Raw genomic sequence first — 25,151 nt, 5'->3', positions numbered from 1 at the left:
CTATACACCTATGTAGATATTGCACCCAAAACCAGACATTTGCAGCTAGAATAGTCATTTACCCCATTAGCAATGTATAGAGTGTATTTCTTTAAAGTTAAGACTAGTTTAAAGTTATCTTCATTGAAAAGTACAGTGCTTTTCCTTAAAAAATAAGGACATTTCAATGTGACCCCAAACTTTTGAACGGTAGTGTATATCTCGATATGTTTTCCATAAAGTAAAAACAAAACAGTCCTAGTTACCTGAGATACTAAGTACGTCATTATTATGATTTAGTAAGTCAAAATAAAGACAAAATAATGACTTACTAAGTCAAATTAATGACTTACTGTAATTAAGCGTTTGAAAAAAAGAGTTAAAAGTGGGGCCACATACTGACATATGCTCAACTCATCATGCTTAATTTATTACAGCATTTGGGAAGCCTGTAGTTGATTTTTATTATGTAAATGTTATAATTTTATCAACATGTGATAGCTGGGACCCTGCCAGTCAAAACTAGGCTGCTACATTACTAATAATTAATGTAACTATAGCTGAAAAATAGTACAATAGCAATAGGAGAGACTATTCATCCCTGAACACCATGGAGTTCATGTAGGCTTTATGATGCAGTTACATTATTATATCAACTATAAGAGACAGTTTTAGGAAACTCTTCATTTAACATAATGTCCTTTTTTGCTGCTTCAACACAGCTCAATCAACACAGAAAAAGGTAAAGTGAAATAACTTAGTTGTTAACTGTATGTCAATAATGCTTGTCTTTCTCTCAGACAGACAGGGCTTTGCTGTCCGTAACACACGCACGCACACACGCCACACAGTGAGCTAAAGTTACGCTAAAAGCTAATTAGCCTTCACCTCAAGGACTGTGTTACTAGTAGTTGACTTGGAGGTGTTTATTATAATTTGGGGAGAGTCCGCTGCCTTACCTGCTAAACACCTTTCTGCTCATTCCACTGCAGGAGCACTGACTACATGCGCTCTGAATACGCACTGCTGATTGGCTGTTACATGCGCTCTGAATACGCACTGCTGATTGGCTGTTGCTGCTCTGCGTGTAACCAATCAGATGGTTGTGTGGGTGGGACAATGCTGGGTGCTGCAGAGACGTACTGACAGAGGCAGAACTAAGCGGAGCAGCTTGTTAAGACATTAGTTTAGGCGGTGGCTCTTTGTTGTTAAGGCGGCCGCCTTAACAACAAAGCGTTGCGGGAAACCCTGCGTACAGTTGTGCTCATAAGTTTACATACCCTGGGAGAATTTATGATTTCTTGGCCATTCTTCAGAGAATATGAATGATAACACAAAAACCTTTCTTCCACTCATGCTTAATGGTTGTGTGAAGCTATTTATTGGCAAACAACTGTGTTTACTCTTTTTAAATCAAAATTACAAAAGAAAGTACCAAAATGACCCTGATCAAAAGTTTACACACCCCAGTGACTTTGATCTGATAACATGCACAAAAGTTGACACAAACAGGTTTGAATGGCTAATCAAGGTTCCAATCCTCACCTGTGACCTGTTTGTTTGTAATTAATGGGTGTGTATAAAAGGTCAGTGAGTTTCTGGGCTTCTGACAGACCATTGCATCTTTCATCCAGTGCTGCACAGATGTTTCTGGATTCTGAGTCATGGGGAAGGCAAACGAATTGTCAAAGGATCTGTGAGAAAAGGTAATTGAACTGCATAAAACAGGAAAGGGGTATAAAAAGATATCCAAGAAATTGAGAATGCCAATCAGCAGTGTTCAAACGCTGATTAAGAAGTGGAAAATGAGGGATTCAGGAAGACCAGCAAAGATTTCAGCCACAACTGCCAGGAAAATTGTTTGAGATGCAAAGAAAAATCCACAAATAACTTCAGCTGAAATACAGGACTATATGAAAAATTGTGGTGTGGCTGTTTCAAGATGCACAATAAGGAGGCACTTGAACAAAAATGGGCTGCATGGTCGAGTCGCCAGAAGAAAGCCATTTCTGCGCAAATGTCACAAAGTATCCCGCTTACATTACGCCAAACAGCACAGAGACAAGCCTCAAAACTTCTGGAACAAAGTAATTTGGAGTAATGAAATGTGTTTGTCATTCTTGTTTGGGGTGGGTTCACAGTGTGGCGCATATTTGTAACAGTGTTAAAGTTGTTTGTACGGACACCCTCAGTGTGACCTGTATGGCTGTTGACCAAGTATGCCTTGCATTCACTTGTGTGTGTGAAAAGCCGTAGATATTATGTGATTGGGCCGGCACGCAAAGGCAGTGCCTTTAAGGTTTATTGGCGCTCTGTACTTCTCCCTACGTCCGAGTACCACTCCGTACAGCGGCGTTTTAAAAAGTCATACATTTTACTTTTTGAAACGGATACAGATAATTTCCGTTATTACATATTAAAGCATTTATCGGCCGATAATATCGGCAGCCCGATATTGTCGGGCATCTCTAATGTTTATAGTTTCATTTTGATATGAAAGCCACATTCAGATATTGTTTGTCTAAAATGGAAAGTGCAATAAAATATGTTTTAATTACCGGTAAATAATCGGGATTTCAATATTGATGAAAATAATGATTTTTTTTTGGCCATAATCGTGTAGCCCTAATGAGCAGTATTGAACATGGAAGGATGGATGCTTCAAAACCCAGATAATCAACATCAACTGCTTTCATCATCTTTTAGTGTTCACACGCTTTCCTTCCAGCCATTCTCAAAGAGATCTAATTCAGTCAATCATCCATCTAAGAAAGGGGTTTTGTTAACAGATGGGAGAGCACCGCTGCAACTCTTGACTGCAAAGCATATTCCGCCTGACCGTGCAACTTTGCGGTGTCTCCGGAGAGAACGCCAGTCGTGGTCCAAACATGGGAGTGTGACACAGAGCGCGACGCTGCACCTGGTGCCGCGCTGTAAAATACTGACGGTGGCCAAGGCAACGTGATGCTTACTAAGCACTGAGCAGAGAAGACTCGTGGGCAATAAATTACGTCAGATGTGTGTCGGGTTTCAAACACACACAGAGGCGAAATAGACATGATCTGAGCCCGAGCAAGATTCTTAGAAACATGGCCTAAAATCTATATCTCGATACTTGATATTATTTAGTATATAAATGATTGTAGAACCATTTCAAAACATACACAGCTGAAATATGCTGTAACCTATTGTGTCATTTAAGGTTGTATTATTTTCTCAAAACTACTTGCTAACTTACTGGTAAAGCCCCACTTAAGAAATTTCAGTTATGGTTGATTTTGGCGGCGCCAGTGGACCAAAGCGGTACTGTTTGGCCAGAAAAAAACACATTTCCCATGAGGACTACTACCAATGATTGTCACACACACACGAGGTGTGGCGAAATAATTTTCTGCATTTGACCCATCACCCTTGATCACCCATCACCCTTGCTCACCCCCTGGGAGGTGAGGGGAGCAGTGGGCAGCAGCGGTGGCCGCACCCGGGAATCATTTTTGGTAAATTAACCCCCAATTCCAACCCTTGATGCTGAGGGCCAAGCAGGGAGGTAATGGGTCCCATTTTTATAGTCTTTGGTATGATTCGACCTACCGATCTCAGGGCGAACACTCTAATCTGGGCCGCCGGACATTCCCAAATATATTTTTTAGATCTTTAAGATCAAAACTGTAGCTGCCATTATGATGTGCAGTGATGTTTTCAAATAACCGTAAGTCTTAAACTATACTAATATATAGAGATGTCCGATAATATCGGGCTGCCGATATTATCGGCCGATAAATGCTTTAAAATGTAATATTGGAAATTATCGGTATCGGTTTCAAACAGTAAAATGTATGACTTTTTAAAACGCCGCTGTGTACACGGACGTAGGGAGAAGTACAGAGCGCCAATAAACCTTGAAGGCACTGCCTTTGCGTGCCGGCCCCAGTCACATAATATCTACGGCTTTTCACACACACAAGTGAATGCAAAGCATACTTGGTCAACAGCCATACAGGTCACACTGAGGGTGACCGTATAAACAATTTTAGCACTGTTACAAATATGCGCCACACTGTGAACCCACACCAAACAAGAATGACAAACATTTCGGGAGAACATCCGCACCGTAACACAACATAAACACAACAGAACAAATACCCAGAACCCCTTGCAGCACTAACTCTTCCGGGATGCTACAATATACACCCCCTGCTACGCCCTACCACACCCTCCGCCCCGACCTCAACCCCGCCCACCTCAACCTCCTCATGCTCTCTCAGGGAGAGCATGTCCCAAATTCCAAGCTGCTGTTTTGAGGCATGTTAAAAAAAAAAAAGCACTTTGTGACTTCAATAATAAATATGGCAGTGCCATGTTGGCATTTTTTTCCAAGACTTGAGTTGATTTATTTTGGAAAACCTTGTTACATTGTTTAATGCATCCAGCTGGGCATCACAAAAAAAGTAGGCATAATGTGTTCATTCCACGACTGTATATAACGGTATCGGTTGATATCGGTATCGGTAATTAAGAGTTGGACAATATCGGAATATCGGCAAAAAAAACATTATCGGACATCTCTACTAGTTACTATGGTAATCTAATTAGTTACTATGGTAATCTAAGTCAGTGGTTCTCAAATGGGGGTACGCGTACCCCTGGGGGTACTTGAAGGTATGCCAAGGGGTACGTGAGATTTTTTTTAAATATTCTAAAAATAGCAACAATTCAAAAATACTTTATAAATATAAATAAAAACCTATCTTTTTTTCCAAATAGTTCAAGAAAGACCACTACAAATGAGCAATATTTTGCACTGTTATACAATTTAACAAATCAGAAACTGATGACATAGTGCTGTATTTTACTTCTTTATCTCTTTTTTTCAACCAAAAATGCTTTGCTCTGATTAGGGGGTACTTGAATTAAAACAATTTTCACAGACAGGGGGTACATCACTGAAAAAAGGTTGAGAACCACTGATCTAAGTCACAGCAGCTCAGACGAGGCACCAAGCAGTGTGGGTGGGGAGCGTTTCCACAGAGTCTTTCCAGAGCGGCCAGACTGAAATGCGGGTGTCAGGGACAGACGTGGAAGGAGATTTTTACAACAAAGTTCTAAAGCTTAGTGATATATCAGATGTATCAGATTGTAGGTGGGGTTTTTTTTTTACCCTTCGTGTTCATATTTCGCTGTGTTTGTTGCATTTTCGTTGCGTTTCGCTTGATTGTATGATATGTCGATGGAGAGGGGGTGTGACGTTCATATGTTGTCAATATTCAGTGTTTTATCGTTCAGAGTTAATATTGTAAATCCCACATTCTTTATTTTCCTGTACATTCTGAGTGTCTCATTCAGTAAAAACATTTTAAATTCCATTCCGTTTTTTAAGGCGGTCTGTCATAAAGTTTTTAGCTTTCAATCAGACATTATTGTGAGTCCTTGTATTAGTGTTCCTACAAATAGATATATCAGCCCCCAGACACATTTTTTTCTCTAAATTTGGTCCCCCGAGCCAAAATAATTGCCCAGGCCTGACCTATAGCGTCATACTGACATGATGTCCCGCAGTAATATTGGCACATATATTACGTCTCTAATGGCCATGCTGATGTTAAATAGCAGACACTATCAAGAAACGATCTTTGATTGCGCGACGAACATGACGCTACTACCAAGAATGTATTGGGGCAGATACAGGTCCGAAGCAAAAAAAAGACAGGTGGGAAATGTTTTACCAAGGAAGTAGTAGTAAAATGATTAAACTGGTGGCTATTTATTGCTACCACACAAATTTCCGATAGCTAACATTAGCATTATCAATTAGATTTGAGCAGGAACAGAGGCAAGGCAGCATCGGTCTGAAATTCCTCGTCTTTGAGATCACGCCAGCGAGTGAAAGCCGGGGCTATGTTTCTTTTTTCTCCTCAGACAAAACTTTTAATTTCTTTGGTTGTTTTGGAGCTTCGGCCATGATAGCAGTTATTGCACGTAGGTGTTCTTCTTCTTCTTTTTTTTATTTTCTGGCGGCACGTAGGCATTCACATCGACTTCCGTCTTTTTAACGAATGTGGAAAGGCGGAGTGACATATGCTGTAAAGCAAGTCAGCACATTTGTAGTTTTTTTTGGCAGTCAACCCTACTCAAAATTGCTTAGTGCCAGTAAAAGCGATACAGAACCCCTCAGGCTTTGACAGAAGTGTCATTCAACTAGTATTAAGTCCATGTATCATTTCAAAAGTTATGAAAATATTTTATGAAGGTTGAAAAGTTACTTAGTGCCGCTTTAAAAACAACAATAATTAAAATATCCATGCACACTCTACACACACAGATGTCCAAACGGAGGTTTGAAGGCATAAATTAACAGTTATTGCAACTAGGGCTGCAACTAATAACTAATTTGATAATCGATTAATCTGTCGATTATTACTTCGATTGATCGATTAATAATCGGATAAAAGAGACAAATTACATTTCTATCCTTTCCAGTATTTTATTGGGGAAAAAAACAGCATACTGGCACCATACTTATTTTGATTATTGTTTCTCAGCTGTTTGTAAATGTTGCAGTTTATAAATAAAGGTTTATTAAAAAAAAAAAATTTAAATTACCCCCTGCGCATGCGCATAGCATAGATCCAGCGAAATCGATGACTAAATTAATCGCCAACTATTTTTATAATCGATTTTAATCGATTAGTTGTTGCAGCCCTAATTGCAACCAACTGTAGCGCTCTAGACGGGCGATTAAGATGCACATTTTATTTTTCAAAATAATGTACAGAGGAACGTTTTTATGATGTTTTTCAAACTTATTATGGCCAATAGTACGTAACTAATACTCTATATACAGTACATCAATTCATACAGTGGCGGGTTGTGCGTTTCCTACCTAGGCCTTCAGTGATGTCCTACTTAGTCCGACTTTAATAAATACCCTTCAAAATACCATAATTTATGTCATCACATGACCATGGCTGGAGAAATACTACACAAAAACACACTTGTGGGCATTGAATCACCAAAACAGGCTATTTTTCGGCACATTTAAAAATCAGTAAAGCATTTAAAAATATATCTTACGTGGTACTGTCTAAATTACAATTATTTTTAAAAACATATTAAACGTGGAAAAATAAAAAATAAAATATTTGAACTCACGTTTTGCTCTCCTCCTTTGTGAGTTAAAAAAAGTGAGTACCGATGATTTCTCTGCTGGCCGGGTATGGCCCCAGTGCCACTTCCTGCTTTTCGCAAGTTAAAACTTGTGATCGGATACTCGCTTGGGAGTGACAAGTGAAAATCCAATCACAGTCACGTTTAACGTAAGTCTACCGAGATTGGCTACCGTCAACAACTCGTGATCTGATTGGCTATCGCAACTGTCTATCAATCGGCAGAATTCACACAGCGCTAGCAACAAGCTAGCTGAAATCTGATTGGATGAAAACTCTAACCTAAAAACGAGCAACACTGGAGCCTAATAAGACGTGACGAGAATAAGATGAATACTTTACGGAAATTAGATTAAAATGAACTTTTATTAGTCTATGATCATGATTTATGTTAGGCCAGCAGAGAAGGCCTTGCTGGACCTGACGGCCCACCACTGCATTCATACAATATATTACTTTTTTTAAAATAGGATTTCATGTAAAAGAAAAATGATATTAGATGTACAGGAAACTTTGCATTATTATCGTATATCGTCTATATCGCCCAACCCTAGTAAGTAACCCAAAAAAAAGAAACACATGGTCTCAGAAGATCCAAATCTACAAACCCCGTTTCCATATGAGTTGGGAAATTGTGTTAGATTCAAATATAAACAGAATACAATAATTTGCAAATCATTTTCAACCCATATTCAGTTGAATATGCTACAAAGACAACATATTTGATGTTAAAACTGATAAACTTTTTTTTTTTTTGCAAATAATCATTAACTTTAGAATTTGATGCCAGCAACACGTGACAAAGAAGTTGGGAAAGGTGGCAATAAATACTGATAAAGTTGAGGAATGCTCATCCAACACTTATTTGGAACATCCCACAGGTGAACAGGCAAATTGGGAACAGGTGGGTGCCATGATTGGGTATAAAAGTAGATTCCATGAAATGCTCAGTCATTCACAAACAAGGATGGGGCGAGGGTCACCACTTTGTCAACAAATGCGTGAGCAAATTGTTGAGCAGTTCAAGAAAAACCTTTCTCAACCAGCTATTGCAAGGAATTTAGGGATTTCACCATTTACGCTCCGTAATATCATCAAAGGGTTCAGAGAATCTGGAGAAATCACTGCATGTAAGCAGCTAAGCCCGTGACCTTCCATCCCTCAGGCTGTATTGCATCAACAAGCGACATCAGTGTGTAAAGGATATCACCACATGGGCTCAGGAACACTTCAGAAACCCACTGTCAGTAACTACAGTTGGTCGCTACATCTGTAAGTGCAAGTTAAAACTCTCCTATGCAAGGCGAAAACCGTTTATCAACAACACCCAGAAACGCCGCCGGCTTCGCTGGGCCTGAGCTCATCTAAGATGGACTGATACAAAGTGGAAAAGTGTTCTGTGGTCTGACGAGTCCACATTTCAAATTGTTTTTGGAAACTGTGGACGTCATGTCCTCCGGACCAAAGAGGAAAAGAACCATCCGGATTGTTATAGGCGCAAAGTTTAAAAGCCAGCATGTGTGATGGTATGGGGGTGTATTAGTGCCCAAGACATGGGTAACTTACACATCTGTGAAGGCGCCATTAATGCTGAAAGGTACATACAGGTTTTGGAGCAACATATGTTGCCATCCAAGCAACGTTACCATGGACGCCCCTGCTTATTTCAGCAAGACAATGCCAAGCCACATGTTACATCAACGTGGCTTCATAGTAAAAGAGTGCTGGTACTAGACTGGCCTGCCTATAGTCCAGACCTGTCTCCCATTGAAAATGTGTGGCGCATTATGAAGCCTAAAATACCACAACGGAGACCCCCGGACTGTTGAACAACTTAAGCTGTACATCAAGCAAGAATGGGAAAGAATTCCACCTGAGAAGCTTCAAAAATGTGTCTCCTCAGTTCCCAAACGTTTATTGAGTGTTGTTAAAAGGAAAGGCCATGTAACACAGTGGTGAACATGCCCTTCCCCAACTACTTTGGCACGTGTTGCAGCCATGAAATTCTAAGTTAATTATTATTTGCAAAAAAAAAAAATAAAGTTTATGAGTTTGAACATCAAATATTAAAGATTAAAGATTAAAGATCTTGTCTTTGTAGTGCATTCAATTGAATATGGGTTGAAAAGGATTTGCAAATCATTGTATTCCGTTTATATTTGCATCTAACACAATTTCCCAACTCATATGGAAACGGTGTTTGTATTCATTAATTTTATATTTCCTACCCGGTCACGTATTCTTTAGAATTCAGCTGTCTGGTGTGCACAAATAGACAGACAGCTGTATTGTATTTTCATTGTGCTGTAAACAATAAAAAAATGTCTCTGAACAGTTATTGAGTCTGCACAAAGCTGCTTCATGACAGTATCAAGGATGGCTTGAACGTTTGAACGATGTAATGCAGTTTTCCATCAAAGTGCCCATGAAGTAATGAACTTACTTGCCGTCTTTCCTCTGTAAACAAAGCACGGCGCTTGATGAACCCAACTGTTGCTTCACGCATTCAAAGTATTTCAACATATGGGGTAGTTCACACAAAATACTTTAGTGATACGACAGGATTTTGAAAATAAACATCTGGAATAAAGTTGTGACTATTGGTTGATTAATCGTGTCTGGAAGCCTATGAAGAAAAATGGCTGCAACCAGCAAAGGTGCTGTTCAGTCTCAACAGTCTGAAGAAGAAAAACATTGTTCAGTTTCATATTTTCAGACAAGTTTTAGGTTTCTGTTACTCTGACCAAAAGTCTATTCATCAACTGAACATGTACTCAATAAGAAAACATAATGAATACTGCAGTAGCTATTGTTTCCCCACAAGACCAGAATGTATCTGTGGGTTGCAGAGGGAGGACATAATTACCCGAGACACACAACTCATTGTGTGTGGACAGATAAGACTGAGCTTTTTGGTTTGTGTCATAAGAAATGTGTGACTTACGGGTGTTGGGTTCATTTTGTGCAGCTGTAAACACTCATGTGTTTGTCTTATAACACATGCGGGCGGTTAAAAAAATATCCATGTAAGTGTGCACTGTACATCTGATGTACCGTTATATTAATGAACAGATGTGTTATGGTTAGGTACAAAATTCAGTATTTTTACTGCCCAATTCAATCGATATATCCAGGTATTATTTCATGAAAAATCAAACGGTGAAATATTTTTATACTTTTGTTGCATGTGACATCACGGCTCAAACACTCTGCATACAAACACCCGATCAACGCGGAATCAGTTGGACTGCCTCGAGGTATTGTTGGAATTTTCAATGCCAACAAAGCAAGTATGCCTGGGAGAAAACACAAAAATGTGCTTGTTTGATTCTAATGACATGCTACTTCAGTGTTTCCCACACATTCATTTATTTGTTGCGGCCCGCCACGAAAGAATTAAGGCCGCCACAAAAAAAAATTTTTTTTTTTATTTTTATTTTTTTTATTTTTTGGTCTGTCCTGTCCAGCTTCTCAGGCAAATCATATAGTTGATGTAGATGCCCATATCGGCTGTTCAGATTTACTTTACAAAAGAGAAGTGTAGGATCAAGATTTTTGGAGCTCTTTGTACAGTGGATCAGATGTTTGATGAAGCTTTGTGTCTATCTACCACCACTACTGTTTTCTGTTTATTTGTTACTGACTGTGGCAGGACACCTCTGCCTCTGTTTCACTTTATGTTGCTGGTAAATAATATGGTTGTAGTAGTAGGCTAAAGTGAAATTATTTAGTATGCACTAATTAAAGGGGCAGAGCTTTAAGAGACATTTTAGCTTTTATATTTTTATAAGATATATTTTTTGTAAGAACCACAATTAATAAATATATTTCAGTGAATAACTTATTGTTCAAATCTGTATATAAATATGTACATAAAGTGTTGTAATTACATTGTAGAATGGATGGATGGATGGACGTTTAAAACAAAACTGTTATTATTAATTAGTAAGTATACATTTTTTGAGCCTTTTTAGAGAAAATCATATCATTGTAGTAAATTATGCAAATTACTCGATGATGTCATGGTGACCACACCCATAACCACGCCCATAGCCACGCCCCCACCGCCACAGGTATCTTGGCCGTTTATGGGAAACACTGTACTCATTAGCATTAGTGACTTTACTCTGCGATTTCAACACCTCCAAATTTGCTTAGGAAAACTACAACTAAGATGCACGTGTGTAATAAGTACAATAATTACAATACCAACATTTAGGGCCGAACAAAAGACTAGATTACGCTTAATGGCAAAGACTACTTCCTGACTAGGCAAAGCAGCATAGCCTATACACTACTGCAATCTAACGTCTTGAAATTGCAACTGCATTGCACAGTAGTACTTGCAAATGAGACTCAGAAAAGTAAAAAGAAAATAAGACATGACAACTGGACAGCACAGTTATCAGCTCACTATTAAATGTGATTTTATTATTACACCAGTTAACATACTAAAAATTGGCAGCGCTATGTACTCGTATCGATTCCCAGGTAAGGGAAATTGGTACCATATTGATTCAAATGTGAAAGGTACCTATCCCAAGTGATTATCATTCAGCTGTTGAATGTTTATATAAGGTATGTTAGGAAGCAGCGTTATGATGCCATCTACTGTATTGAGTTGGAGTGACAAGCTCCACAAAAAGTCCCATTATAATGTGTTTTTGTGTGTGGCTGTACAAATGCAATTGTGTTGGACCGCCAAAAACAGAATGGAATAGAATACAACTTAATTGTCATTGCACTTAGAAAGTACAAGGAAATTAGTTTTCAGTATAACCCGTCAAAGAACAGATATACATTATATTGTTACAAAGTAGACAGAACATGGATGTATGGGGAACACTGAACAGAAAAAGCTTTTCCCATTTTTATGTCAGTTAATTGTTAACTTTTTTCCATGGATGTCCATGTCTCCAAATGTTCAAAGCCAATCCATGGCATTGATTTATCTCGAGGAATCTGGCCTTATGTTGAACATGCAAGTGTTCATTTTCCCTCTAAGCCTATTTGTATTCAAGCACACACTAAAACTCCCAAAAAGATAATAGGGGAAAGAAATATGTGCGACTGTGCCAATTTAATAACTTTCTTTTCAGGGACAGCTCTGGAAGGCTGAACAAAAGCTGAGGAGCTTTCAGAGAAAGTAAGCGAAGAACAGCAATTCTATACTGTTGGGAGTATATGCAATGTGTAACAAGTCTTTATTACGGTTTCATCAGGCAGGAACAGGAATCTGCATTTTTTTTTTTTAAAAGGAGGCAAGAAAGGGGGAATATTGCAGGGGAACAAAGCAAATGTTCATGACATCAAATCCAGAGATAGTGCAGCTGGTAACCAGAACGATCGTGCATTTTGTGATAAAAGCATGACATTTGGTACACTTATAGCCAAAGGCATTCTCAAAAGATTTGGATATGGAGCCACCATGAATTTTCAAAATGGCGCCCATGGCAGCCATCTTTCAAAATGGCTGTCAGTAACAACTGTTCGCTTATGAATGATGGATATAATATGATGTTTCAGACTTATTTACCATACATAGTACTTGGTAAATGTCTTATTTACCAAGTTCATTGCTTGCCAGACCCGAGATGGAAACCTAGAAGAGTTCTTTCGACACGAGAACCAACCATGTCCACTAGCGCTTTCTGATGGGGAAGGTCTCCGACTGGGAGTGAAGAGTGATCTGCTTCCATGCCTGGAACAAGTTCACAGTGCATACTGTGACAGTCCAAAGGTTACCTGCACCATTGTAGATGGGGCAGCCATCATCCAGATGCTGAAACCAAGTTCAGTACAAACCTTCAATGACTATGCCCATGTGATCTTCATTCCATATCTGACCAGAAAGTTTGAAACTGTGTCCAGGCTTGATCTGGTGTGGGACCGCTACTTGTCTGACTCTCTGAAAGCTGCTACGAGAGCAAAGCGTGGCACTGGAATTCAGAGACGTGTGGTAGGTGATGCAGCCATTCCCAGGAACTGGCGAAACTTTCTTAGAGTTGACAGCAATAACACTGAGTTGTTTGCCTTTCTCTTGGAGGCTCTGCTCAGATGGTTTGTGCAGGAGGATAAACAGCTTTACATCATAAGTGACATGGAAGTCCTTAGCAAGCCACCTCTCCCAGATAGGACATCGATTGCTCCTTGCACGCATGAGGAAGCGGATAGTCGCATGTTATTGCACGTAGCCCATGCAGCAAGAAACGGCCACCACAAAATTATGATTCAAACAGTTGATACTGATATTGTGGTGCTGGCTGTGGCAGTGGCTCAGACTCTACAACCAGAGGATGAGCTTTGGTTGGCTTTCGGTACTGGTAAGAATTTTCGATATTTGGCAGCCCATGAAATTGCAGCAGGGCTCGGGCCCGATAAAGCATGTGCACTACCAGTGTTCCATGCAGTGACACTGTGTCAAGCTTTGTTGGCCATGGGAAAAAGACTGCATGGGCTGTATGGTCTGTGCTTCCAGAACTTACACGTGCCCTGTTGAAAGTGTCTTCAGCCCCAGATGACATACCACAGGAGGTAATGGCCACAATTGAGGTTTGTTATCTTAGTCTATGACCGAACCAGCACATGTACAGAAATCAATACGGCAAGGAGGAAGTTATTTGCAAAGAGGCACAATGTGCAAACAATCCCCCCTACCAAGGCTGCCCTAGAAGAGCATGTTAAGAGAGCTGTATATCAAGGAGGGCACGTGTGGGGTACAGTCCTGGTGTCAACACCAGAACTACCTTCACCGTGCGAATGGGGCTGGTCAAAGTCACCTGAGGGGGACTATGAACCCTTCTGGACATGCCTACCAGATGCAAGCCAGTCAAGTTATGAACTTGTCTCATGCAAATGCAAGAAGGGTTGTGTTGGGCAGTGTAAGTGCAAAAAATCCCACTTACAGTGCACAGCCCTTTGTGTCTGTGAAGGCGAGTGTGACTAGTCTTCCCTGTGATAGACCCTAGGTTTCCCTTGCTTAACATGAGTATTTTGAGATAGAAAGAAGATTCTTAGAAATTCCAAAATTCCCAATTCAAATTCTGCATCAAGATAAATATATAATTAAACATAGAGATCATCCATATCTAACCAGTTGGCGGCCATTTTGAATTTTCAATGAAAATGTTCCACTATCCAAAAGACTTAACAAGTAGTATGAATGGTAAATAAGTCTGAAATATCATATTAAATCCATCATTCATAAGAAAAAAGTTGTTGCTGGCGGACATTTTGAAAAATGGCTGCCATGGGCGCCATGTTGAAAATTCATGATGGCTTCACATCCAAATCTTTTGAGAATGCCTTTGGCTATAAGTGTACCAAATGTCATGCTTTTATCACAAAATGCACAATTCCTTTATATTTTGGAACTAACTTCTTGTACTAAGAGTCAACCAAGCCGAACGCGTTCAAACTAACCAGCAATTAGAGCGCAGACTCAGCTTAGGCCTTCCATCAAACCATACTTGCTATGTGGAAATAATATCTCATTTTGTTCCATTATTACCTGCCATAACCAGAAGTATATTGTAGACTCTAAGACAAACCGAACCAAATAAATACTGCACCTTTCCAAAGCAGCGTTGGAGGACCGTCAGTCATCTTTATGAAAGCTGGAAGATGTCTTCTGATTGCACTATCATAGCTCTGAATAGTACATTCTGACGTTCTAGTAACAAATATTACTATTAGGGAAAGGCAGCTGACTACATTTGTTGGACAGGGCTGCAGCTATCGATTATTCTGATAAACACACTTTGGAGTCTCAATTTGTATGTGTATTTTGGGGAAAATAGTTGAAATAAACACAAATATTACTGCTTGCCATAATTGTATTTATTTTTGCTAATAAATGCCCACCATCAACATTGAAAATTGCACTGTGCAAATCCCTAATAGACTACATACCGTATTTTTCGGAGTATAAGTCGCACCGGCCGAAAATGCATAATAAAGAAGGAAAAAAACATATATAAGTCGCACTGGAGTATAAGTCGCATTTTTTGGGGAAATTTATTTGATAAAACCCAACACCAAGAATAGACATTTGAAAGGCAATTTAAAATAAATAAAGAATAGTGAACAACAGGCTGAATAAGTGTACGTTATATGAGGCATAAATAACCAACTGAGAACGTGCCTGGTATGTTAACGTAACATATTATGGTAAGAGTCATTCAAATAACTACCGTATTTTCCGGACTATAAGCCGCACCTGACTATAAGCCGCACCAGCTAAAATTAGGGGAAAATACAGATTGCTCCATATATAAGCCGCACCCGACTATAAGCCGCAGGGTTTTGATGTGTAATTACCGTAGTATATAGGGGTTCCTGCTACCACGGAGGGGATTGTCGGGACAGAGATGACTGTTTGGGAACGCAAAGCGTCCCATTTATTAACAATAAATCTTTCAATCATTCAATCAAACTTTCACATCTTTGACATGGCGAACAGCATTCGTGCAGAGTACAAATAATACAACGGTGCAAAGTAATACAAAGTGCTCGCCTGTACGTTATCAAAATAACCAGCCTACCGGTATATGAAAAGTCAGTCTTTAATCATTGTGTCATCGTCTTCCTCCTGCGTACTAAAACCACCGAAATCCTCTTCGTCGGTGTCGGAGAAGAACAGGCCGTAAATAAGCCGCACCCTTGTATAAGCCGCAGGGACCAGAACGAGGGGGAAAAGTAGCGGCTTATAGTCCGGAAATTACGGTATAACATATAGAACATGCTATACGTTTACCAAACAAGCTGTCACTCCTAATCGCTAAATCCCAAGAAATCTTATACGTCTAGTCTCTTACGTGAATGAGCTAAATAATAATATTTGATATTTTACGCTAATGTGTTAATAATTTCGCTCCTGAGTATAAGTCGCACCCCCGGCCAAACTATGAAAAAAACTGCGACTTATAGTCCGAAAAATACGGTACAGTATATCCATTCATACAATATATTCCTTTTTTTTTTTATAAATGTGTTGTCAGCGGTTTTTGATGCAGGGATCAAAGGTCACGGGCATTCAATGTTGGTTGTCAGTCTTGCTGCTTACGTGCAGTGATTTCTCCAGATTCTCTTTTGATGATATTACGGACCGTGGATGGTGAAATCCCTAAATTCCTTGCTATAGCTCCTTGAAAAATGTTGTTCTTAAACAATTTGCTCAGGCATTTGTTGACAAAGTGGTGACCCTCGCCCCATCCTTGTTTGTGAATGACTGAGCATTTCATGGAAGCTGCTTTTATACCCAATCATGGCACCCACCTGTTCCCAATTATCCTGTTCACCTGTGGGATTTTCCAAAAGGGTGTTTGATGAGGATTCCTCAACTTTCTCAGTCTTTTTTGCCACTTGTGCCAGCTTTTTTGAAACATGTTGCAGGCATCAAATTCTAAATGAGCTAATATTTGCAAAAAAAATAAAGTTTATCTTGTCTTTGCAGTCTATCCAATTGAACATAGGTTGAAAAGGATTTGCAAATCATTGTATTCTGTTTTTATTTACCATTTACACAATGTGCCAACTTCACTGGTTTTGTAAATCAAAGCTTTTTTCTCATCGAATTAATTGATTTAATCGATTAATCGTTTTAGCCCTACTCATATGACTTATTTATGAACAGGGACGGTCCGATTGGGGTTTTAGGAGAATTTTCTTGAAATCACTGTGCAAATCCCCAATTGTCACGAACCTTATAGGTAAAAGCTATGTATTCTGACAAAACCTACTTTGTAACAATGTGCGTAAAAGACATAGATAGGAAAACAACATGCAAATGAAGGCAGAAAATTGGTCTGTGTAGGTCTTATCAGAGAGTAAACATACATTTACTGCAGCTCTGTCTGGAAGAATGAGTGTTGACAGAGCGCTGACTCGGACAGGAAGGGGTATAGGTTTTGGGGGATGGTGTCGGGAAAGGGCGGCGTGGGGGGAGCGTTGTATTACTTCTTCTTTATGTATTGTAAGAGTTTAACTGGATAACCTGCAGCATATGTCTGCCTCTCAGCAGAGAACCCAGTGGCATGCCAAACTTGCAAATCATGTGGAGACGTTAATGCACTTCTTGAATGAGCCTCAGTAGGCATGCCAGAAATCCATGTGAACGTATGTGGACGTCATAGCCCAGCCTGCTTTGTAAAAAGACTGGAGTAAATCAGTAATGGCGGAGGCCATATTGAAACTTTTGAGAAATGAAACCAGACAAGGTAAATAGTGCATTGATTTTTTTTTTTAAATGGGGATCCACCGGTAATTTATTGGCACAGAAAGTGAGGAGGCTTTATGCAACCCATTAAAGCTGCACATCTGATTAACAGCTTAGTTTGGAAGCATGAGATGTGAGTCTTAGGAGGTCATGTCTGTTCAAAATCAACTGAAAACACTAACTGCTGATTACTATTAATGCTATTACACATCTAGTTCTACTAATTATAAGGCCATAAAAGTGTGGTGCTTTTTTTCAAGACGTGCAGCTGGTTTTGGATAGCTGAGCTGTTATTCTAAGACAGGGAGATTATCTAATTTCACCTATTTGGGTAAAAATATTTTTTGCAAACCAGTAATTATAGTCTGCAAATTATGTGTTGTTGTTGAGTGTTGGTGCTGTCTAGAGCTCGGCAGAGTAACCGTGTAATACTCTTCCATATCAGTAGGTGGCAGCCGGTAGCTAATTGCTTTGTAGATGTCGGAAACAGCGGGAGGCAGCGTGCAGGTAAAAAGGTATGTAATGCTTAAACAAAAAATAAACAAAAAGTGAGTTCCCCTAAGAAAAGGCATTGAAGCTTAGGGAAGGCTATGCAGAACGAAACTAAAACTGAACTGGCTACAAAGTAAACAAAAACAGAATGCTGTACGACAGCAAAGACTTACTGTTGAGCAAAGATGGCGTCCACAATGTACATCTGAACATGACATGACAATCGACAATGTACCCACGAAGAAGGATAAAAACAAAGTAGGTGCGGGAAATATTGCTCAAAGGAAGACATGAAACTGCTACAGGAAAATACCAAAACAAGATAAAAAGCCACCAAAATAGGAGCGCAAGACAAGAACTAAAACACTACACACAGGAAAACCGCAAAAAAGTCCAAATAAGTCAGGGGGTGATGTGACAGGTGGTGACAGTACACCTACTTTGAGACAAGAGCTATAGTGATGCATGCTTGGTTATAGTTTAAAGTCATATCCAACAATTGCGACAACGACTTTTTACTGTCAACTGAGTTTCGTTTTTTTAATGATGTCTGCTGGTGGTGTGCCTCCGCATATTTTCAATGAAAAAAATGTGCCTTGGCTCAAAAAAGGTTGAAAAACACTGTTCTAAGACATTGAAACATCAAAACTATTAGCATATTATTAGCATATTAGCATGTCCGATCTCTTTTTTTCTCTTGCTTTTCCACTTGATTTGCAGAATAATAATACATATAAAATATATGTTTGTATAAGGAGCTCACAAATGTTGCATTTCTTTTTCCTGAAAGTGATCGAATTTGATGGTGGCAAAGATACATTGACATAGTTCTGATTGATATCATAGTAAGCTGTGATAGGTGTCCTTCATTAATGCTTATTTTCATCCACTGTTTTTTTTAGGGAAATTACAATTTTAGTATGACGGAACTAGTTTTATAAATACAAGTTGTAGACAAAAATCTTCCCTGTCAATAGTTGGCTTAGCAACAGTGAACTCCGTAAGAGCCTATCTTTTGTTCGTATATTATGTTTTATTGGCTAAGTTTGCATTGTTTTAAATATTGGTTTGTACTGTAGCAATTGAAGAATTATTTAAATGAAAAGTGTGGAGCAAAATCTAGTATCAGGCGTTATGGCGTCCTATTCTTGTCAGCGGTCCTTGAAGGTACCGTAAAAACACCTCCAATCTCATATTCCGCCCCGAGTATTGAACCATCACTCACACAAAGCATAGGTTGTAGGTTAGTTGCTCGGGCAGCAAAGTGTTTATATAGGGGTATTAAAATTCTTATTGGGGAAAGACATTAATGCCTCTTGTTTTCAAGTTAGCGAGCTGGCGCCAGTCAGTTCACGAGTTTATCAAAGTGTGGTTATCAATCACGTTATTTTGATCATTTTAATTTAAGACGGTAATACTGACCATCTGGCGTTTAACACGGTTATCATTATTATTGTTTATCAGTTCATCCCTACTCTGGACTTCAACATGTTTATTATTTTCTATTTACCATGTTTATACACAGATTAATCACACACATTATTTTGACTGTACATGCTCATTGACCTTAACCGTGGATGGTTAACTAAACGGCGGTACGGTTGTCAGGTCAGCATACCACAGTGCAAAGATGAGTGAAGAGAGTCCAACTGCTGTCTTTTCCATCACATTTCACATCAAGATACAACCTGACTGGACATTACAAACAACTGTTACCAAGTTTTGAGCAAATAAATAAGAGTGCGTTCAAGTAGCCTAAAACATTTTGAGAAATGACAAAAATAAAATTGCATGTGTGCTCAAATATTGAGTTTTTTTTTTTTAAAGTTAATTTAAATTAAGCAAGGGAGTAATAAACTGTGATTATCCATCCATCCATCTTCTTCCGCTTATCCTAGGTCAGGTCGCGGGGGCAGCAGCCTAAGCAGGGAAGCCCAGACTTCCCTCTCCCCAGCCACTTCGTCTAGCTCTTCCCGGGGGATCCCGAGGCGTTCCCAGGCCAGCCGGGAGACATAGTCTTCCCAACGTGTCCTGGGTCTTCCCCGTGGCCTCCTACCGGTCGGACGTGCCCTAAACACCTCCCTAGGGAGGCGTTCGGGTGGCATCCTGACCAGATGCCCGAACCACCTCACCACCAAACTGTGATTAATCATGATTAATCAGAATTCAAATGAATCTTATTAAAAACTGCACTAATACTATATATATATATATATATATATATATATATATATATATATATATATATATATATACAGCACACATACACACACATCTATACATATATACACACATATATACATATATACACACACACATAAATATATACATAATTATACACACATGTACACACACATTTATACACATCACTACACACATATACACACAAATATACACGTATATCTGCACATACATATATATACACTGTGTATACACATACATATATATACACACACACATTATATATGTATTTGATATACAAACATATATATTTACACACACACACATTCATATATATATATATATTTGTGTATATTATATATATATATACATATATATAGCCCTGCGATGAGGTGGCGACTTGTCCAGGGTGTACCCCGCCTTCCGCCCGATTGTAGCTGAGATAGGCTCCAGCGCCCCCCGCGACCCCGAAGGAAATAAGCGGTAGAAAATGGATGGATGGATACATATATATATATATGTTTGTGTATATTGTATATATATATATATATATCATATACACACACACACACACACACACACGTACATGTATATATATACATGCACGTATATCTACACATTCATATACATATATATACACACTCACACAATATATATATATATATATATATATATATACACACACTCACACATTATATATTTACACACACACACATGCATATATATATATATATATACACAAATATATATTCACACATACATATGTACACACATGCATATATATATATATATATATATATATATATATATATATATATACACACACACGTATATATATATATATATATACATGTTTGTGTATATTACATATATATACACACACACACACATACATATACATGTATATATACATACATGTACAGTATATCTACACATTCATATACACACATATATATGATTGATTGATTGATATATATATATACACTCTGTATATACACATACATATATACAGTTTACATATAATATACACAAACACACATTTTTTATACATGCACATACATACGTACATTTATGTACTGTGTGTGTGTATATATATATATATATATATATATATATATATATATATATATATATATATATATATATATATACACACACACACAGTACATATATGTGTATATATATACGTGTATATATATACGTGTATATATATACGTGTATATATATACGTGTATATATATATATATATATATATATATATATATATATATATATATATATATATATATATATATATATATATATATATATATATATATATATACACACACATATAGATTATATACATAAATATATATACCCCAGCACATGTAACTACTATTGTAACTAAATTAACAAGTAGTATACTTAATATTGTCTTTCTTGCCTAGGAACAGCTTTTCCATGCACTCTTTCAACTGTAAGGCGAACAGCTCCTATCATTCAGGTCAAAAAGTGTCCTTTTGAGGGCACAAGAATATACCAAAAAAAAAATCAATAATTTGGCTCAGACGTGAAGAAAAGGAGTCCATTGTTGAAGCAAACACATGTTTGACATAGACGTCAAAAGTTGTCTTTTTGTGTTAGTTTGTGGACACCAGGTGTTGTTCTTACCTCCACGCTGAACGGCTGCGCCTCTCCGTTCACCGCACATAAAATCCACAGCAACAACTGAAGGCACAGCGTCCCCATCCAGCAGCGATATAAACATCTCCTGCTGCGGACCGCCGACAGAACCATAGTGAGCGCCGCCGCCGCTGTCGCCTATTGTCCGGGTTCAAATGTCACTCACAGTCGGCACAAAGAACCGGGAGCCATAAATCCCTCAGACAACATTGTTGTGTCGGTGTCGCTCCGGAAGAGAGGAAAGTTTGGGTTCGAAAAACAACCCTCGGTGCGGGGTCAGGATGAGGAGGGGGAGCGAAGCTGTTAACGCCTGCCAGCCGCCTCCCGGTGCCGCCGTCCCCGGGTTAGTCCTCCCGTGCCTCGGCTGTCGTCCCGAGCCTCCAGACGGTGTTCTGCCTCCCGCGGCATAGCTGCTCGTTTTCAATTGCGCTTCGCATTCTCTGCGCATGCGCTGCTCCCCCCCATTCTGGAGCGCACCCTCGCCCCTCCCCTTCTAAATATCCTAATTTGTGATAAACGTCTATACAAATAAATTAACAGATATAAAAAAAATTCAAAAAACACACCACAACTTACTGCAAACGGGTGAATCAGTTTATGTTATGTAAAAAAAAAAGATGGATTTTACATCTTGCACACTTTTTAGTCTTTTTTGTAGTTATTCCTATGTCATGTGATCATGAACCCAAAAAAACTATGACAAACATAGCTGTTATTTTGTGTCAATTCAGCAAAAAAAAAAAAAAAATTTAAATTGTATGTTTCATTGCTGTTTTTGTTGTGTTTTAAATCCTGTGCAAGGCCACTAGAGGGAAACAATTGGCTCTGTTTAAGTCAAGCAACTCTGGACCGTTCAGGGGCCCCTCAAATGCTGCTCTGTGAGCACTTTGAGTATCTAATAATAGAAAAGTGCGATATAAAATCTAATCCATTATTATTATTATTTTTAAAGGCCTACTGAAATGAATTTTTTTTTATTCAAACGGGGATAGCAGATCCATTCTATGTGTCATACTTGATCATTTCGCGATATTGCCATATTTTTGCTGAAAGGATTTAGTAGAGAACATCGACGATAAAGTTCGCAACTTTTGGTCGCTGATAAAAAAAAAGCCTTGCCTGGAAGTAGCGTGACGTCACAGGTTGAAAGGCTCCTCACATTTCCCCATTGTTTACACCAGCAGCGAGAGCGATTCGGACCGAGAAAGCGACGATTACCCCATTAATTTGAGTCAGGTTGAAAGATTTGTGGATGAGGAACGTCAAAGTGAAGGACTAGAGTGCAGTGCAGGACGCATCTTTTTTCGCTCTGACCGTAACTTAGGTACAAGCTGGCTCATTGGATTACACACTCTCTCCTTTTTCTATGATTGGGTATAAAAGCAGCTTCCATGAAATACTCAGTCTTTCACAAACATGGATGGGGCGAGGGTCACCACTTTGTGAACAAATGCCTGACCTGTCCCCTATTGAAAATGTGTGGCGCATTATGAAGCCTAAAATATCACAACGGAGACCCCCGGACTGTTGAACAACTGAAGCTGTACATCAAGCAAGAATGGGAAAGAATTCACCTGAAAACCTTCAAAAATTGGTCTCCTCAGTTCCCAAACATTTACTGAGTGTTAAAAGGAAAGGCCATGTAACACAGTTGTAAAAATGCCCCTGTGGCAACTTTTTTGCAATGTGTTGCTGCCATTAAATTCTAAGTTAATGATTATTTGCAAAAAAAAAAAAAGTTTCTCAGTTCGAACATTAAATATCTTGTCTTTGCAAATGATTGTATTCTGTTTTTATTTACGAATTACACAACGCGCCACTTCACTGGTTTTGGGTTTTGTATATACACATGTGTACACACATACAGCATCCATCCATACATACATACATATATATATAATACATATGTATATATAGGTCTGGGCTATGGTGTCTATATATCAACATGTTTATAGTTATTTTTCTTCTGCTCATAATCCATCCATCCATCCATTTTCTACCGCTTGTCCCTTTTGGGGGCGCGGGGGGCGCTGGAGCCTATCTCAGCTACAATCGGGCTACAATCTGCTCATAATGTTAACCATATTAATTTTTAAGTAATCAGGGACCAGGGTGACAAACATGCAGTTTAGTGATGCAAATAATATTTGTACATGCCTTTGTTCACACTGTCTGAAATGGGCTCCAGTTCTGTAGATCAATAGTCCCCAACCGCCGGTCCGTGGACCGATTGGTACCAGGCCGCGGCCGCACAAGAAATTTAAAAAAATAAAAAATAAAATAAAAAATTGTATTAAATCAACATAAAAAACACAATATATACATTATATATCAATATAAATCAATACAGTCTGCAGGGATACAGTCCGTAAGCACACATGATTGTATTTCTTTATGACAAAAAAAAAAAAAAAAAAAAAAAAAAAAAAAAATGTTTTACTAGTTATCGACCCATTACTCAAAAACGAATTGATATCATGAGAAATGACTACCAGATTCATTTTCAGGAGCAAAAAAATAGATTTAGAGAACTTGTTAGTGAAATTTCGGTCATCTGGATGCTGTGGGTCGTACATAAACTGATATTTAATTAAGTAAGGCTCTTATTTACATTGATAGTCAACAAAAGAGTAGACAACATGATCTATGGCGAAGTTAAGGAACTATACCACACTAAATCTATATTGTCATTCATCACCAACTAATCTCCCCTCCTATAGCATAGATGGATAAAGGAGGGTTGGTGCTAATGAGTCAGATCGATGACTTTCCACTTACACTAAGAGCAAGTGATAAGTATCAAGTGTGTGTGTGTGTGTGTGTGTGTGTGTGTGTGTGTGTGTGTGTGTGTGTGTGTGTGTGTGTGTGTGTGTGTGTGTGTGTGTGTGTGTGTGTGTGTGTGTGTCTGTAAGGTTGATAATGTTTCACTTTGCACACACCACTCCTTTTAAGGATCATCACCATTCTCCATACATTACAACAATTCTAGTCGTTGCACATGACCTCCATTAGTGATCAATGAGACGTCAGACACAAACACTATAATGCTTAATTGTACACAATGTACAAACCCCGTTTCCATATGAGTTGGGAAATTGTGTTAGATGTAAATATAAACGGAATACAATGATTTGCAAATCATTTTCAACCCATATTCAGTTGAATATGCTGCAAAGACAACATATTTGATGTTCAAACTGATAAACCTTTTTTTTGTGTGCAAATAATCATTAACTTTAGAATTTGATGCCAGCAACACGTGACAAAGAAGTTGGCAAAGGTGGCAATAAATACTGATAAAGTTGAGGAATGCTCATCAAACACTTATTTGGAACATCCCACAGGTGAACAGGCTAATTGGGAACAGGTGGGTGCCATGATTGGGTATAAAAGTAGATTCCATGAAATGCTCAGTCCTTCACAAACAAGGATGGGGCGAGGGTCACCACTTTGTC

General features: G+C 38.6%; 1 protein-coding gene across 1 annotated transcript in view; it reads right to left on the bottom strand.

The window, feature by feature from the left end:
- The window catches only part of LOC133630323 (matrix metalloproteinase-16), a 172,130-nt gene extending 150,058 nt beyond the window's left edge, over nucleotides 1-22,072 (bottom strand). Inside the window, exon 1 of the mRNA XM_062021886.1 lies at nucleotides 21,685-22,072. Within this exon, the coding sequence (XP_061877870.1) occupies nucleotides 21,685-21,810 (126 nt within the window). The 5' untranslated portion in view covers nucleotides 21,811-22,072. The remainder of the gene's footprint in view (nucleotides 1-21,684) is intronic.
- Nucleotides 22,073-25,151: the final 3,079 nt, after the last annotated feature.

This window comes from Entelurus aequoreus, linkage group LG15 (assembly GCF_033978785.1).
Source record: "Entelurus aequoreus isolate RoL-2023_Sb linkage group LG15, RoL_Eaeq_v1.1, whole genome shotgun sequence".
NCBI lineage: Eukaryota > Metazoa > Chordata > Actinopteri > Syngnathiformes > Syngnathidae > Entelurus > Entelurus aequoreus.
Note: the sequence above shows the minus strand (reverse complement) of the source record. Positions and strands in the feature narration are given on the sequence as shown.